This window comes from Paroedura picta, chromosome 10 (assembly GCF_049243985.1).
Source record: "Paroedura picta isolate Pp20150507F chromosome 10, Ppicta_v3.0, whole genome shotgun sequence".
Lineage (NCBI taxonomy): Eukaryota > Metazoa > Chordata > Lepidosauria > Squamata > Gekkonidae > Paroedura > Paroedura picta.
In genome coordinates this window covers 71,660,441-71,675,551 of record NC_135378.1, presented here as the reverse complement: position 1 = coordinate 71,675,551, position 15,111 = coordinate 71,660,441, and the positions used below count along the sequence as shown (strand labels likewise).

At 46.9% G+C, this 15,111-nt stretch overlaps 1 protein-coding gene across 2 annotated transcripts; it reads right to left on the bottom strand.

Moving 5' to 3' along the window:
- Positions 1-1,117: 1,117 nt before the first annotated feature.
- Positions 1,118-14,936, bottom strand: LOC143819322 (alcohol dehydrogenase class-3). Of its 2 annotated transcripts, none has more exons than XM_077300821.1 (9): positions 14,786-14,936; positions 12,848-12,949; positions 8,402-8,543; positions 7,869-7,956; positions 7,341-7,560; positions 6,027-6,287; positions 4,122-4,257; positions 2,756-2,894; positions 1,118-1,353 (listed from the first exon to the last, which is right to left on the bottom strand). In XM_077300821.1, the coding sequence occupies exons 1-9, from the start codon at positions 14,795-14,797 to the stop codon at positions 1,329-1,331; spliced, it is 1,125 nt and encodes a 374-aa protein (XP_077156936.1). In that variant the 5' UTR covers positions 14,798-14,936; the 3' UTR covers positions 1,118-1,328. The 2 variants fall into 2 exon arrangements, with proteins under 2 accessions (XP_077156936.1, XP_077156935.1); XM_077300820.1 differs by lacking the exon at positions 14,786-14,936 and adding an exon at positions 13,675-13,713.
- Positions 14,937-15,111: the final 175 nt, after the last annotated feature.

The window sequence follows — 15,111 nt, the reverse complement described above, 5'->3', positions numbered from 1 at the left end:
ACAATACGATCCGTTCGGGATGTGGCAGAAGTCAAATCATGGTGCGGGAGAAAGAACCCTTAGAGCAGTGGTCCCCAACCTTTTTATCACCGGGGACCACTCAACGCTTGACAATTCTACTGAGGCCCAGTATGGGGGGGGGGGGGGTAGTTTACTCCTCTACTCTCAACCACTGCCCTAATGCTCTCTGATCACTATGGTAATGTTTAAACATCCCTTCAAAATAAGATACAGACACGCCACAACAATGAACATAAGGAACATTTTATTTTCATGGAAATTTTAGCTCATGACAATGACAAATCAATGGGAACCCTGAGCTTGTTTCTCTGCAACGAGATAGTCTCTGCAATGACACCTGAAGTGTGTTGTAAAGGGCGGGGGGGGGGAGGTGTCCTTCGTGGCCCACCTCCAATTAGTCAACGGATCACATGTGGTCTATGGCCCACAGATTGGGGATCGCTACCTTAGAGCTTCTATTCTTTGTCCTGGCTTCCACAACAGACACCCTGTGAGGTAGGTGAGGCTGAGAGAGCCCTGATATTACTGCTTGGTCAGAGCAGTTTTATCAGTGCTGTGACAAGCCCAAGGTCGCATGTGGGGGAGCATGGAATCAAACCTGGCTGGCCAGATTAGAAATCCGCGTTCCTAACCACTACACCAAGCTGGCTCTTGTGTTACACATGATCTGTAAAGAACGTTGATACTTGTTTTGTATTAATTAAAACACTTCAGCACTGAAGTCCTGCAATGTCCATTTTCCCCAGAACCCACATGATTTAGTCTTAAAGGGGCAGTAGCGTACACAAACAAAAAATGACATCAACTTGTTATTCTTGAAAGAGCCTTCTTCCTAAGCACAACGTGAGCCCTGAGCCCTCTGTTAAAGCTGTTGATTCTTGCTAAACAAGCAAACTGCAGAGCAGATTCCTGTGGGATACCACAGTTAGTCAGCCCTTTCCTACCTCCAAGTATAAAACTTTTGCCTCCTGCAAAATGAGACAAAGGATTCAGCACATTCCCTCCTGTATTGCAGTAAATTCTTATGTGCATATATATACGAAATGGGCTTAAGATAAAAGAAACCTGGCAGGATGGAAAGAAAAAGACACCAGTATAAGTTGTTGGTGTTTTATTGACTGATGCTGGACTGCGGGCACAGTACAAAAGGAAACAGCAAGTTGCTTATAAAGGAACTAGTTTTTACTGTTAAACAATTTTCCTCTAGTTACCAATGATTAGACATTCTCAGATCATATCCTTTGAAAGTGTAATGTGAATGAGTGCAGAGTTTTACCACAGGGTCCGAGTTCCTTCATCACGGGTCTTTAAAACTTCAGAACAGTTCGGATGCTGGATGGAAAGGAAAAGATGTTCAAGTCACAAATGTCATTGAAGGCAGTACAATCAGTTGGCTCAATCTTGCCAAGGAAGAAAACCAGTGTAGGACAGTGGTCAAGGAGGGAAGTTGGGAGATGTGGGTTAGTCTCACAACTTTTCTAAAATACAAATGCAGAGTCCAGGGGCACCTTTAAGACCAACAAAGTTTTATTCAAGGTGTGAGCTTTTATGTGCACATACAATATCATGGAAACATTTTCTAAAATACATTACTTTGGGAGATACCATCCACCTTGCATGAATGACACTGATGGTCTGATATATCCTGGAATGGTTGTAAGGATAAAAATAGAAAAATTCTGCAGTTACTCCTTTAATGTCAGGCATTGGGGGGTTGGGATAAAAGAGCATGCTCGCTGTTAACTTACGAAATCCCTCCTGTTTACAGGTCCCTTCCTGCATACTTCCATACATTAAGTAAACCAATGCTTAGGTGCTGCTTTATGTAAGCACGATTAAACCTTTTACCTACTGCTTGGACACGGGGAAGGTACAGCAACACTCCGTATGCCGAATGACTCTGCTTCTGCCAACTCAATTGAGCTGAATCAACAGCCCATGTGCTGCTACATTGCCCTGAACACTCTTTGGAGCAGGAGCTATACCTTACCCCATTACTAGGAAGGAGACCTTTTCACTCTGACATGAGGCTGAGATGTTTTCTCCTTCAGGATAAGGACCCTGAGATCTCCACTGCTGAAACCCTCCTTATCCGCAAAGCTTTTTATTTTAAAAACTAGTAAGCAAGCCCGTTGTAAAATAAATACAGCGGGCGCTAGGCATGGGAGCCCCCGGCAGTCGTGCGGAGCGCGGCTGCCGGGGGCTCCCTCGGCCGGCGGCCTGACGCGGTGAGAGGCGCTTTGCGCCTCTCGCCGTGTCAGGCCACTGGGAAAGGAGCAACTGCGAGCCGCGCTGCGCGCAGCTTGCAATTGCTCCGGCGGGGACTCGGAGGGACCAATCGGCAGGCGCGAAGCTTGGTCCCTCCAGTAGTCTGTCCAGAGGAAGGGGCCAATCGGCACCCTTTCCTCATCACGGACACATCCCACCTCCCAAGCCCTTACCCTTTTATTTAGTTTGCGGCGCCGCGGGCTGTGTTAAGATATTTAACACTTTTATCATTTTCTGGAGAGTATATAGATATATTTCTTTTTTTCCCTTGTATAGTTATTCTTTATGCCATTAAAGGTGTGTGTTTGTTACTCCTTTAGTGGAGTAATGAGACTGCCTTTTATGAAAAATACTCATTTATTTTTACACCACTGCATATTTCCTCAATGGTTCTGCTTAATACCATCATTCCACACCATATGATAAACAAACTCACTGATAAGTTACGGTCAATAGCAAACAATACCTTTTTCCTGCGTGCAAGAGGTCAAAAGCCTCGTTGATTTTGTCAAAAGGCAGCGTGTGAGTCACAAACTCATCCACTTTTATCTTCTTGGACATATATTCGGTGACCAATTTTGGTACATTCTCAACACTCTTCCAACCTGATGGAAAGCAAAAGTTTACTGATCATCACAGGAAAGATGGGAGAATTGGGAGAAAAGACGGGAGAAAGAGGACAATGAGCCTTACAGTAGTGACTTTGTGCCTTAATTCTAGAAGCTGCAGTCGGAATAAACTTTCTCTACCATTTTCTGACAAATGGTTTCCAAGGCAGCAATGTTTAAAAAGCGATTTATGAAAACGGAAATGCAAAATATCTTCTCCCCGATACTTTAGATATTTCTGCCTATTTTATCATAGAAAGCCAAGAAGCTTTGCCTTGACAAGTTTCCTTCAATTCAGATGGTAAAAAAAAAGGGACTGCTGGGGAAAAGGCACAAACAAGGTGTGGCGGTACAAGGCATGGTCCTGAATTTGATGTATAACAAAATACGTTGCTTATATGTTACTTTCTGTCTAGCATCCCTTCTTACTTGGGCTCAAGGAGGATTACACGACTGAGTCAATACAATCAAATGGATGTAGTGGGAGAAGGGTTGTAGAACTAACTAGTAGTCTAGAAAGAGAACGGAAGCAAAACGTAAGTATTAACATGACACATAAAATACAAATAAATAAAATAAAAATAAAATTCCATAGTGGGATCCTCATTACACCAAGCTATACACAGTACTATAGACCGGGGGTCATCAACCCCCGGGCCGCGGCCTGCAAAAGCCTTGGCAGCGGGCCGCGGGGACTGTGCCTCCCTCTCCCTGCCCCCCTGCAGCGAGAAGGTCGCCCCCCCGGCCGCCTTTCCCCCCCACCCCTCCTAGCGGTCCGCAACCGCAAAAAGGTTGCGGGCCGTTGCTATAGACCACCCCCCCCCCCAATAAGTTTGATTTATTAGATTCTAGAGAACAGTTAGCATATTTTCTGCCACTTTATGGCGATTTTCCAAGGGAGAAAGTTTGGACAGGGCCACTTTAGATAATGAAATAGCCTTTTAAAGACTGGAGTTAGACAAAAGGTCCTAGTGTGGCTTTCCAGGTGAGGAGGGAGATTTAGATCTGGAAAGTATGTGAGGAGTAAGTATTAGAGATTCCCTAAACAGATTCCTGGGTGGGCTTTTTTTAAAACAAGAAAACATGGGATCTGACAACTTCAGAATTCTGTTATTTGAACCCAGGGCAGCTTCTCAGGCAGGTCACACAGACACACACGCACTGTTCCTCCTACTGGCCCATTCAAGGCGTTGGCACTGGCTCCAACACGCCATCGTGTTATACCTCCAAAGGCAGTCCCTTTCCATGTGCGTCCAGTGACCAGCTGGAATGGGCGAGTGGCGATTTCCTGACCAGCAGCAGCAACCCCGACTATCACGCTGAGTCCCCAGCCTTTGTGACACGCTTCCAAAGCTGCTCTCTTGAAAGGAGCGAGACACAATCCAGGAGAGAGCAAGACAGAAATCAGCACCGCCAGGCAAGCTAGCAAGAGTATGTAAGCTAAACAGGGAGCTTGTGTTTTAAGCAAGCTCCCAAGTCTACTTTGCTACCTCTGAGAATGACACAACAGCCCCATCAATGGTTATCAGCCATGACTCTGAAATGAGGAAGCCACTGTCTAACTACCAAAGGTGAGGGTGCAGCAGCCCTGGGCTGGCTGGCTGGGCTGACCTCAGAAGCCAAGCACGGCTGTCCCTGCCTAGTACTTGGCAGGAAATCTAAGGCTGCTCCGTATCTGTTTACAAACTTTGCATCCCATCTTTTGTCTCCTACAAGGGCTGCCAAATCGGCTAACACTTTTGAGTAAACTATAAAACCATAGAATCATAGAAATCATAGAGTGGGAAGGGGCCATACAGGCCATCTAAGTCCAACCCCCTGCTCTACACAGGATCAGCCCAAAGCATTAAAACCATTAAAATAACCCCCCTTCCCAAAGAGACATTATTAAAACAATTTTAAATTAGTTAAACAGTAAAAATACATGCAAAACATTAGTTAGGAAGGAGGGATCATTGAAGGAATGCCAAACAAGCAACGTTTTTCAAGACATCTGTCTAGTCCAGGGGTAGTCAAACGGTGGCCCTCCAGATGTCCATGGACTACAATTCCCAGGAGCCCCTGCCAGCATTCGGAATTTTACCCCTGGTCTAGTCAATCAAATCCCCAATGGCGAAAGGCCTACCTGGCCCCATCCTCTTTCCAAAAGGCCTACCTGGCCCCATCCTTTTTCCAAAAAGCAAGAAAGGTATTGGTGGGAACCTCTGCCTTAAGGGGTTGCCCTAAGTCAGCTTGACCACTGCCAGACACAGGGTGCAAGTACTGAAGATTGCCTGGTGAGCAGCAGATAGGCAGCTGGCAGGGAACAAAGCTAAGGGCTGATGGATCTTGGCGTGGCCAAGCAAGCTGCTTCAATGTTTTATGGAGCAGTATACATTTATGTAAAAGCAGAGACATCACTCTGCCAACAAAAGTGCGTTTAGTCAAGGCTATGGTCTTCCCAGTTGCAATGTATGGCTGCGAAAGTTGGACCATAAGGAAGGCCGAGCGTCAAAGAATTGAGGCTTTTGAACTCTGGTGCTGGAGAAGACTCTTGCGAGTCCCTTGGACTGCAAGGCGAACAAACCAGTCAGTCCTAGAGGAGATCAGCCCTGACTGCTCTTTAGAAGGCCAGATCCTGAAGATGAAACTCAAATATTTTGGCCACCTCATGAGAAGGAAGGACTCCCTGGAGAAGAGCCTAATGCTGGGAGAGATCGAGGGCAAAAGAAGAAGGGGACGACAGAGAATGAGGTGGATGGATGGAGTCACTGAAGCAGTCGGGGCAAACTTAAATGGACTCCGGGGAATGGTAGAGGACAGGAAGGCCTGGAGGATCATTGTCCATGGGGTCGCGATGGGTCGGACACGACTTCGCACATAACAACAACAATACATTTATGGTGCAAGTGGGTGCCATATGGCTGTTCATGTGTGCTATGCTGGTTTCTATGCCTCATTTGCAGGTCACATTTTAAAATGAAACGGTGAACTCCGTCTAGGAAGAGGAGTAAATTCACTCCTCATTTTGACACTCCCCCTGTGTCCAATTCATTCACCCATTGAGCGATTTCATGAGTTGTCTCAGAACAAGAGATTTCAAAAGCAGGCATTCAGATGGCCGCGCCGGGCGTGGAGAAGAGCTCTTACCATGACACCAACATTACCGATGCACTCGAATGAGTAATCTACTCCTCCATCTGTCAACTCAACAAGGACCTCCTGGATGGGCTTCTGAAAGTCTTGGGGGCTGATGCACTCTGTGGCCCCAAATTCCTTTGCTTTTGTAAATTTGTCTTTGTTGAGGTCAATCCCTATGATCCGGGATGCGCCGGCCACTTTACAGCCCATGATAACCGCAAGTCCAACTCCACCCAAGCCAAAGATAGCACAAGTAGAACCAGGTTCTACCTAAAACATAAAATTCAGTTGAAGGAGACTCTGGAAACAAAGCCACTTAAGCTGAAAACATTAATGCACTGCGGGAAAGCAGAACAGAGGCAGACAAAAATAGGATGGCTGGTTTTTAGAATTATATCAGTGCTGATCAGATCCCTTTGCAAAGTAACAACGCAAAGAGTTCTGCTACTGAATCTTCTCCAATCACACCCTCTGGTCTTTAATTCTCCATATAACTCTTAACTGTTAATGAGCAAATGGAACAAGCAGCTACATAAATAAGGGCCAGAGGTCCAACCCTTGGCCACCAACAATTCTTCTCTAAAAATGGTGTTTTGGCCACAGGCTGGACTCATGGCCATAGTAATGTCTAGCTGGGCTCTAAGCAGAGTTGAGACAAAAAGTTTATCCTGCTTTGCAGAATGATATTCAACCGGGGGGGGGGGGGAGAGATTAGCTGTTAGAATTTGTAAGGGTGAACAGTATCTTTGGGAAAATAAATAAAAACATTTTTAAATTATACATTAAATTAAAATTATTTCAATTCACATGGTTTTCCTGACCACAATGGAACCCCCCACCTGTTTTCCCCTGTAAGGCAAATAATAGCATGGGCTACACCCACCTCCTCAAACTTAGGCACCCCTTTGTCTATACCGCAAGGAGTGCAAGGAGCAATTTCGAAAACACTGACGGAGAGGGCTGCCACACGGCTCTATTTAGAGAGGAATTTTAGGGACCCACACTTTCAAACCAAAATGGGAAGATTCACCAGATGTAGTACAGAAGTGGCCTCAAGCTATGGAGAGATTCAAGCTGCATGAAAGTTAAATGTTTATTTCCCACTATGTTTTTTTTTAAACTCCAAAGTTGCTTGCAACCTGGTATACGTGACTTTTTCCTTTATGCCTGCTAACAAACAAACCACCGGTGGATAACATGTACTTTGACCCTTGAGGCGAAAAAGGAAAGAAAGGCAGCAAGCTTCACCCATACACAACAGCCTACAGTTTTCATGCAAAGGCTCTGGAAAGGAAAAGAAAACCAGTGAGTCAAGACCCCTACCTTGGCAGTGTTCACAACTGCGCCATAGCCGGTAGAAATCCCACAGCCCAGCAGGCAGACTTTGTCCAAAGGAGCTGAAGCATCTATTTTAGCCAGAGAAATATCCGCCACGACAGTATATTCAGAGAAGGTGCTAGTCCCCATGAAGTGGAGAATTTGCTTTCCCTTACATGTAAATCTACTGGTATTATCCGGCATCAATCCTTTTCCTTGGGTGACTCTTTAAAACAAAATAAAACCGAGTGTGAATGTGTATGCCACCCTCTCTGCCCTAAGCGAACCACAGATCTTAACCAGGATTATGGCAATGAACCACAAAAAGCATTAACCAGGGTTACTGCTGCGCTGGACATTCATGGTTTTCACTAAAGCCACCACCTTTCCCACTCAATGATGCACAGCAGAAACCAGAAAAAGAGGTACCCATGAGCTGTTTGACTCCCTCGGTTGTAGAGACCCTTGGCAGAGGGTTATTTGATACACATAAAACAGTCTTCGTCCTGTATGAGAAAAGTGGAGGACACTAACCTTATTTTCTGGCAAAGATTAGTTTTAGGATTTAAACAAAATATGCATTCGCCACATTGTGGGATATACAGAGGGATGACTGTGTCTCCTGGAAAACAGAAATCAAACATAGTATGTTATAACTAGATTTTAAAAGTCAAATTTTAAAAGTCAAATTTTAAAAGTCAAATTTTAAAAGTCAAATTTTAGCAAAAGCAGTATATGCAGTGGATGTATATTCTCTAAAACAGGGGGAGTCAAACTGTGGTCCTCCAGATGTCCATGGATTACAATTCCCATGAGCCCCTGCCATGAACATCTGGAGGACCACAGGTTGAGTACCCCTGCTCTAAAATACACAGTGAAAGGAGATTTATCTACAGTTATCTGTAATCTAGGCTAGCCCGTCTCTGGGCAGAGCTTTCAGACTGCATGTCTGCTACCTTACCACTCTGCGCCACAAGAGGCTGTGGGAAAATCAATACGTACACACAAATAAAATACAGTCAATGATGAAAGGAGAATTTCTTGGCAAGTGATAGAAGTTTGCCTACCTGGTTTAAATTTAGTCACTCCTTCCCCAACACTCTCCACCACTCCTGCTCCTTCATGACCCAGAATCACAGGGAAACAGCCTTCTGGATCAGCACCACTTAGGGTGTAAGCATCAGTATGACACACAGCAGTGGCAACGATCTATGAAAAACAGTCAAAATTATCCTACAGGCCATACAAGATGGAGCAACATTTTCAGGAGTTCAGAGGTGAAGCAGTACAATGATTTACACTTAGGGCAGACAATCTTCCAAATAATGACAGGAGGACCATAGAATCATAGAATCATAGAGTTGGAAGGGGCCATACAGGCCATCTAGTCCAACCCCCTGCTCAACGCAGGATTAGCCCTAAGCATCCTAAAGCATCCAAGAAAAGTGTGTATCCAACCTTTGCTTGAAGACTGCCAGTGAGGGGGAGCTCACCACCTCCTTAGGCAGCCTATTCCACTGCTGAACTACTCTGACTGTGAAAAACTTTTTCCTGATATCTAGCCTATATCGTTGTACTTGAAGTTTAAACCCATTACTGCGTGTCCTTTCCTCTGCAGCCAGCAGAAACAGCATCCTGCCCTCCTCCAAGTGACAACCTTTCAAATACTTAAAGAGGGCTATCATGTCCCCTCTCAACCTCCTTTTCTCCAGGCTGAACATTCCCAAGTCCCTCAACCTGTCTTCATAGGGCTTGGTCCCTTGGCCCCAGATCATCTTCGTCGCTCTCCTCTGTACCCTTTCAATTTTATCGATGTCCTTCTTGAAGTGAGGCCTCCAGAACTGCACACAGTACTCCAGGTGTGGTCTAACCAGTGCCGTATACAATGGGACTATGACATCTTGTGATTTTGATGTGATGCCTCTGTTGATACAGCCCAAAATGGCATTTGCCTTTTTTACCGCTGCATCACACTGCCTGCTCATGTTTAGTTTACAATCCACAAGTACCCCAAGGTCTCGTTCACACACAGTGCTACCTAGAAGTGTATCCCCCATCCAGTAGGCATGCTTTTCATTTTTCTGACCCAGATGCAGAACTTTACACTTATCTTTATTAAATTGCATCTTGTTCTCATTTGCCCATTTTTCCATTGTGTTCAGATCTCGTTGAACTCTGTCTCTATCTTCCGGAGTATTTGCCAGTCCTCCCAATTTGGTGTCATCTGCAAACTTGATGAGTAGTCCCTCCACCCCCTCATCTAGATCTAGATCATTAATAAATATGTTAAAAAGTACCGGGCCGAGCACCGAACCCTGAGGTACCCCACTACTCACCTCTCTCCAGTCTGATGAAACACCATTGACAACAACTCTTTGAGTGCGGTTCTCTAACCAATTCCCTATCCACCTAACGATCTGAAAATCCAGATTGCAGTCCTTCAACTTATCCATCAGAACATCATGGGGAACCTTGTCAAAAGCTTTACTAAAATCCAAGTAAATGACATCAACCAAATTTCCCCGATCCAGCAAACCTGTTACTTGGTCAAAAAAGGAAACTAGGTTGGTCTGGCAGGACCTGTTGGAGACAAATCCATGCTGACTTCCTTGGATCACCAAATTGTCCTCCAGATGTTTGCAGATCGCTCCCTTTAATATCTGCTCCATTATCTTCCCCACAACAGAGGTCAGACTCACTGGTCTGTAGTTTCCCGGGTCATCCTTCCTCCCTTTTTTGAAGATCGGAATAACGTTTGCTCTTTTCCAGTCCTCCGGGACATCTCCAGTCCTTAAAGAGGTTCCGAAGATGATGGACAAGGGCTGTGCAAGTTCTCTGGAAAGTTCTTTGAGTACTCTCGGGTGCATTTCATCTGGACCAGGGGATTTGAACTCATCCAGTGCAGCTAAATGCCTCTCGACAACCTCTCTATCCATGTTAACCTGCCACCCAGACACTGTCCTTTGGCTACAGCCATCTCTAGACGTGCCTAAACACTTTGACCTGTGGGAAAAAACAGATGTAAAATAGGCACTAAGCCTTTCTGCTTTCTCTGCATCTTTCGTTAGAGTTTGTCCATCCGCACCCAACAGCGGGCCTATTGCCTCCTTTACTTTACGTTTGCTCCTCACGTAACTGAAAAATCTTTTCTTATTACAGTGGGCTTCCCTGGCCAATCTTAGCTCACTCTCAGCTTTGGCCTTTCTGATGATTGATCTACAGTGCCTAGTAACCTGTAGGTACTCTTCTTTAGAGCTCTGTCCTTCCCTCCATTTCCTGAACATTTTCCTTTTCTTTCTTAGTTCTTCTTGAAGTTCTCTGTTCATCCAAATAGGCTTCTTAGAGCTCCTGCAGTGTTTTCGTATTTCTGGAATAGTCATTGATTGAGCATGCAATAGCTCTTGTTTGAGTAGCGCCCACCCTTCACATGCTCCCTTCCCTTCCAGCATTCTCGTCCATGGTATGACACTCATCATGTCTCTGAGTTTATTAAAGTTTGCCCTACGAAAATCCAACATCCGCGTCTGGCTACAAGCTTCCTTGGCTCCCCATCTCAAAAGGAATTCTATGAGGACATGGTCACTTCCCCCTAGGGTCCCCACCTCCTTCACCTCATCCACCAACTCTTGCCTGTTGGTCAGTATTAAGTCCAGTATGGCTGAACCTCTTGTGGGTTCATCTACCATTTGATAAATGAAATTGTCAGCAAGGCAGGTCAGAAACTTGCATGACTGAGGACGCTCCGCAGAGTTTGTTTCCCAGCACACATCTGGGAAATTGAAGTCACCCATGATTACAAGGTCCTGCCGTTTGGATATTTTCTCAAGCTGCTCACAAAGTGCAGCATCCACATCCTCTCGTTGGTCAGGCGGTCGGTAGCAGACACCAACCACCACACTGTTTGTTTTCCCCTCGCTTATTTTCACCCAGATGCTTTCCACTGTAGATATGCTCTCCTTCACTAGAATTTCCTGACAGGTAAGCCCTTTCTTCACATACAGTGCCACTCCTCCACCTCTTCGATCTATTCTGTTTTTTCTGAACAGTTCATATCCATCCACCATTACATTCCAGTCATGAGAATCATTCCACCAAGTTTCTGTGATGCCTACTAGATCATACTTTTCCATCAGCATGAGAAGTTCCAGCTCTTCCTTTTTATTGCCCATGCTTCGGGCGTTAGTATAAAGACATCTGAATCCTTTTACTTTTGGTTCCCTATGAGCTGGCCTTGCCGGTTGGGCTGCCTCCGATAGTTTTCCTTCCATACACTCCCTATGTTGATCGTCTCCTTCCCCTAGTGGCTTTAGTTTAAAGCTCTCCTGATGAATCTCCCCAGGTTCCTGCCAAACACATTCTTCCCCAAGAAACAAGACCAGAAACAAGCTGCAGAATTTCTCTTTCTCCTCCCTCGTGCCTTTCTGCTTCTTATTTGGATGGGAGACCTCCAAGGATTTGGGAGGCAGTTTCTTCAAGGAAAATTAGGGTTACAACACAGAGGCTGGCAATGGCAAATCACCTCCGAACTTCCTTTGCCTGGCTGCTAAACAACCCTTGGGTATGTGTTAAATAAACTAATAGCCTTATTTATAGGGTTGGATCCAGCCAGCTGTTTAACTCAATCTTGCCCAGCTCCCCCCTTCAACATAAGCCCCTCCACACATGTCTTTTGTGCATGCCGCTCCCAAGGTCTTCAGCACAGCCTGTTTGCTGGTCATGAGGGACCACCTCCTCACTTCCTCACAAAAGGAAAAGCTGGTGAGAACCAATCCACCGTCTTCCTTTAGCACAAAGATTTCTTTCAGTTCTGTACATCGCTGCAAACTATTGTCAGCACCTTCCCTCCGAATCAGACACCACAGACTGAGTTTCAATGAAGTGAGCTTCTTATCCGGGGCCAAAAGCCCATTGCTTGTCTATCCTGATGTCATAGCAAATGAACTGTAAAGAAAACTAATAGAGAGAACCATTCATGAGAGATACAGAAGCTCAGCTGGCATCCTGTGTTATTAGAAGAAGAAGAAGAAGAAGAAGAACAAGAACAACAACAACAAGAACAACAACAACAAGAACAACAACAACTGGTTCTTATATGCCACTTTTCCCTACCCGAAGGAGGCTCAAAGCGGCTTACAGTCGCCTTCCCTTTCCTCTCCCCACAACAGACACCCTGTGGGGTGGGTGAGGCTGAGAGATCACTGATATGCCCAGTCAGAACAGTTTTATCAGTGCTACGGTGAGCCCAAGGTCACCCAGCTGGTTGCATGTGAGAACAGTTCTAACGGGACTGTGACTGGCCCAAAGTCGTCCAGCCGGCTGCGTGTAGAGGAGTGGGGAATGAAACCTGGCTCTACAGATTAGAGGTCACTGCTCCTAAGCACGGAGCTGGCTATGGGGCTTTTCTTTTTTAAAAAAGCACCAGGCCCCATAGTTGTTTTATTACTTCTTCACACACACACACAAAAACGACATGAAAGGAGCAACACCTTTGAATGTAGCAAATGCTTAAATACCTTGATGCGAACTTCATGAGCTTTTGGTGGGGCAACTTCCACCTCTTCAATAGACAACGGTTTTCCAGCCTCCCAGGCAATGGCTGCCTTGCATTTGATAACCTAAATCCGAAAGAAAGCACAGAGCCGCTCTGTTATTTCTCTGCCAGCTCACGTAACAAAATTCTTGTTCACCGAAGCAAACAGCTACTAATTCTTGGAAACAATCCCAAACTTCAGCTACATGCTGAAGCCTACTCATAAACAAAAACCACTGGCTTCTCCCTCTAACATACGGGACTGCCACCCCCTCCCCCCCACCCCAATTGTAGCCCCAAATACTCCCAGGCACAGCATGAAGGGGGAAATGACCCCATCCCACAGTTCATCTGGATGCACTATTTGTGGTCTTCACTGCAGAAAGGAAGACATGCCTTGTGCAGAATTCCCAGGGTCCCCAAATGGAAATACAAACTGACATTTTCTCATGGGTACATAAGGAGTCAGGAGACAGAAGTCCTTCAGTGGCAATTAAAAAAAAATCAACCAGCAAAGCAGCAAGACCTTGGATGCAAGAGACATATTCCAAGTATCTAAGATACTCTGGTACAGCTGTATTTGGTTGAAAATCACAAGTACCAACTGGATGCCTGTAGAATATGAATTTTGAAGTATACAATGTAAAGGGAAGCAACCTCCGAAGGTTTATAAGCCGTACAGTACAAACCAACACCAATCATTCCAGCACAACCCCGTTGTAACTACACAGGATTGCATTGTTAACTTTGCAGGGATCAAGGTCCAAAGAGCCATCATCTAAAATATTTACCTTTTTTTATGCTCCTCACCTTTATACCTTTTTTTTGTTGCATATTCATAAACATTTGAGGGAAAAATGTAGAGGTTTGAAATTTATGCATACTATACGAATGAATATGAATCAAACCCTTCCAGGAAAAGTCTATGCAAAGCACCAATTCTGTCAACAACCGACTCAAAAGAAAGCAAGTCGGAGCTGCAGAGGAACAAGATCATGGAAGTGGATTGCTGTAACACTATAGCCATGGCCAATCCCCCGCAGCTCCATAGCGCTTTGAGAAAAAAAGGAGATTGCTCCTTGGATGCTCTGTTGCCACTGCAAATGCCCTTGCAGTCTTCAGCCTCTCTGAAGAGTTTCATGGTGGCCAGGAATCTGGACCTGGGCAGGGGTAGTCAAACGGTGGCCCTCTAGACGTCCATGGACTACAATTCCCATGAGCCCCTGCCAGCATTTGCTGGCAGGGGCTCATGGGAATTGTAGTCCATGGACGTCTGGAGGGCCGCCGTTTGACTACCCCCGAACCACTGCGACCACCTCAGCTCTCCTGCTGTCAGCCAGGCCCAGAAAGGGGTCTTCTAACCCCGCAAGCTGCACACCATCCCAGAGGCGTGCAATCCCCACAGCCCCACTCCCCAGTTGGAAGTCCAAAGGGCGCGCGCGAGTGTCCCCGAGGGCGGCACGGAGGTCCAGCCGTGCAGAGGCCGCGCATGCAAACGCCGCCGAGCTCCAGAAAAGGTGTGGGGGGGGGCGGGGGGAGAGCGGTGCTGTAAAAAAAGTCTTTGAAGAAGAAAGCCCAGCGGAAAGAACGGCCGTGCATCGCCAGGCTCAGCCCCGCCGTTCAATGCGAGCTCGGCCCGGATTCCTGCCCAGCACATCGGGGGTTCCAAGTCCATCTTCCAGGCACGCACTTTTCTTGCTCCCCTCACCCAGAAGGAGCAGCCTCCCCCCCACCCCAGAGGGGCTTGCTCCCGAGTAGACACGCAAACGCGAGCAACCCGCGGCTGCAGCAGCAGCAGCAACAACGCCCCCCTCCCCGCGAGCGAGCGAGCGAAGCGCTGCCTTTGTGCTCTCCCTGGCGCGCTCCTCTTTCGCGGCGGCCGCCCCTAGAACCCCCCGCGCGGCCCCCGGTGCGCGCTCACCGCGCTCGCCATCCTCCGGCCCAAGCGCCCGTCCTCCGGCGCCCTCCCCCAAGGAGCCGCGTGCAACCCAGGCGGGACATGCGCGCAGCATCGGGAACCGCCTCCCGAAGGGCCGGCCTTGGCCAGGAGGCCGGGGAGGAGCAGGCGGGGCCGAAGCCCGAAGCGGCGTGACCCGAAAGCGCCTTGCGGCCCCTGTGAGGCTCCTGGCCACCCGCGGGGTGCGCTTTCTCCAACGCGGCCTCTCCTTCGCAGGGCTCGCAGCGGAGGCCGCTCTGCTGCTGCTCTCCCAGGGGCTCCAGCCGCCAGCCACCCGTCGGTTCCTGAGC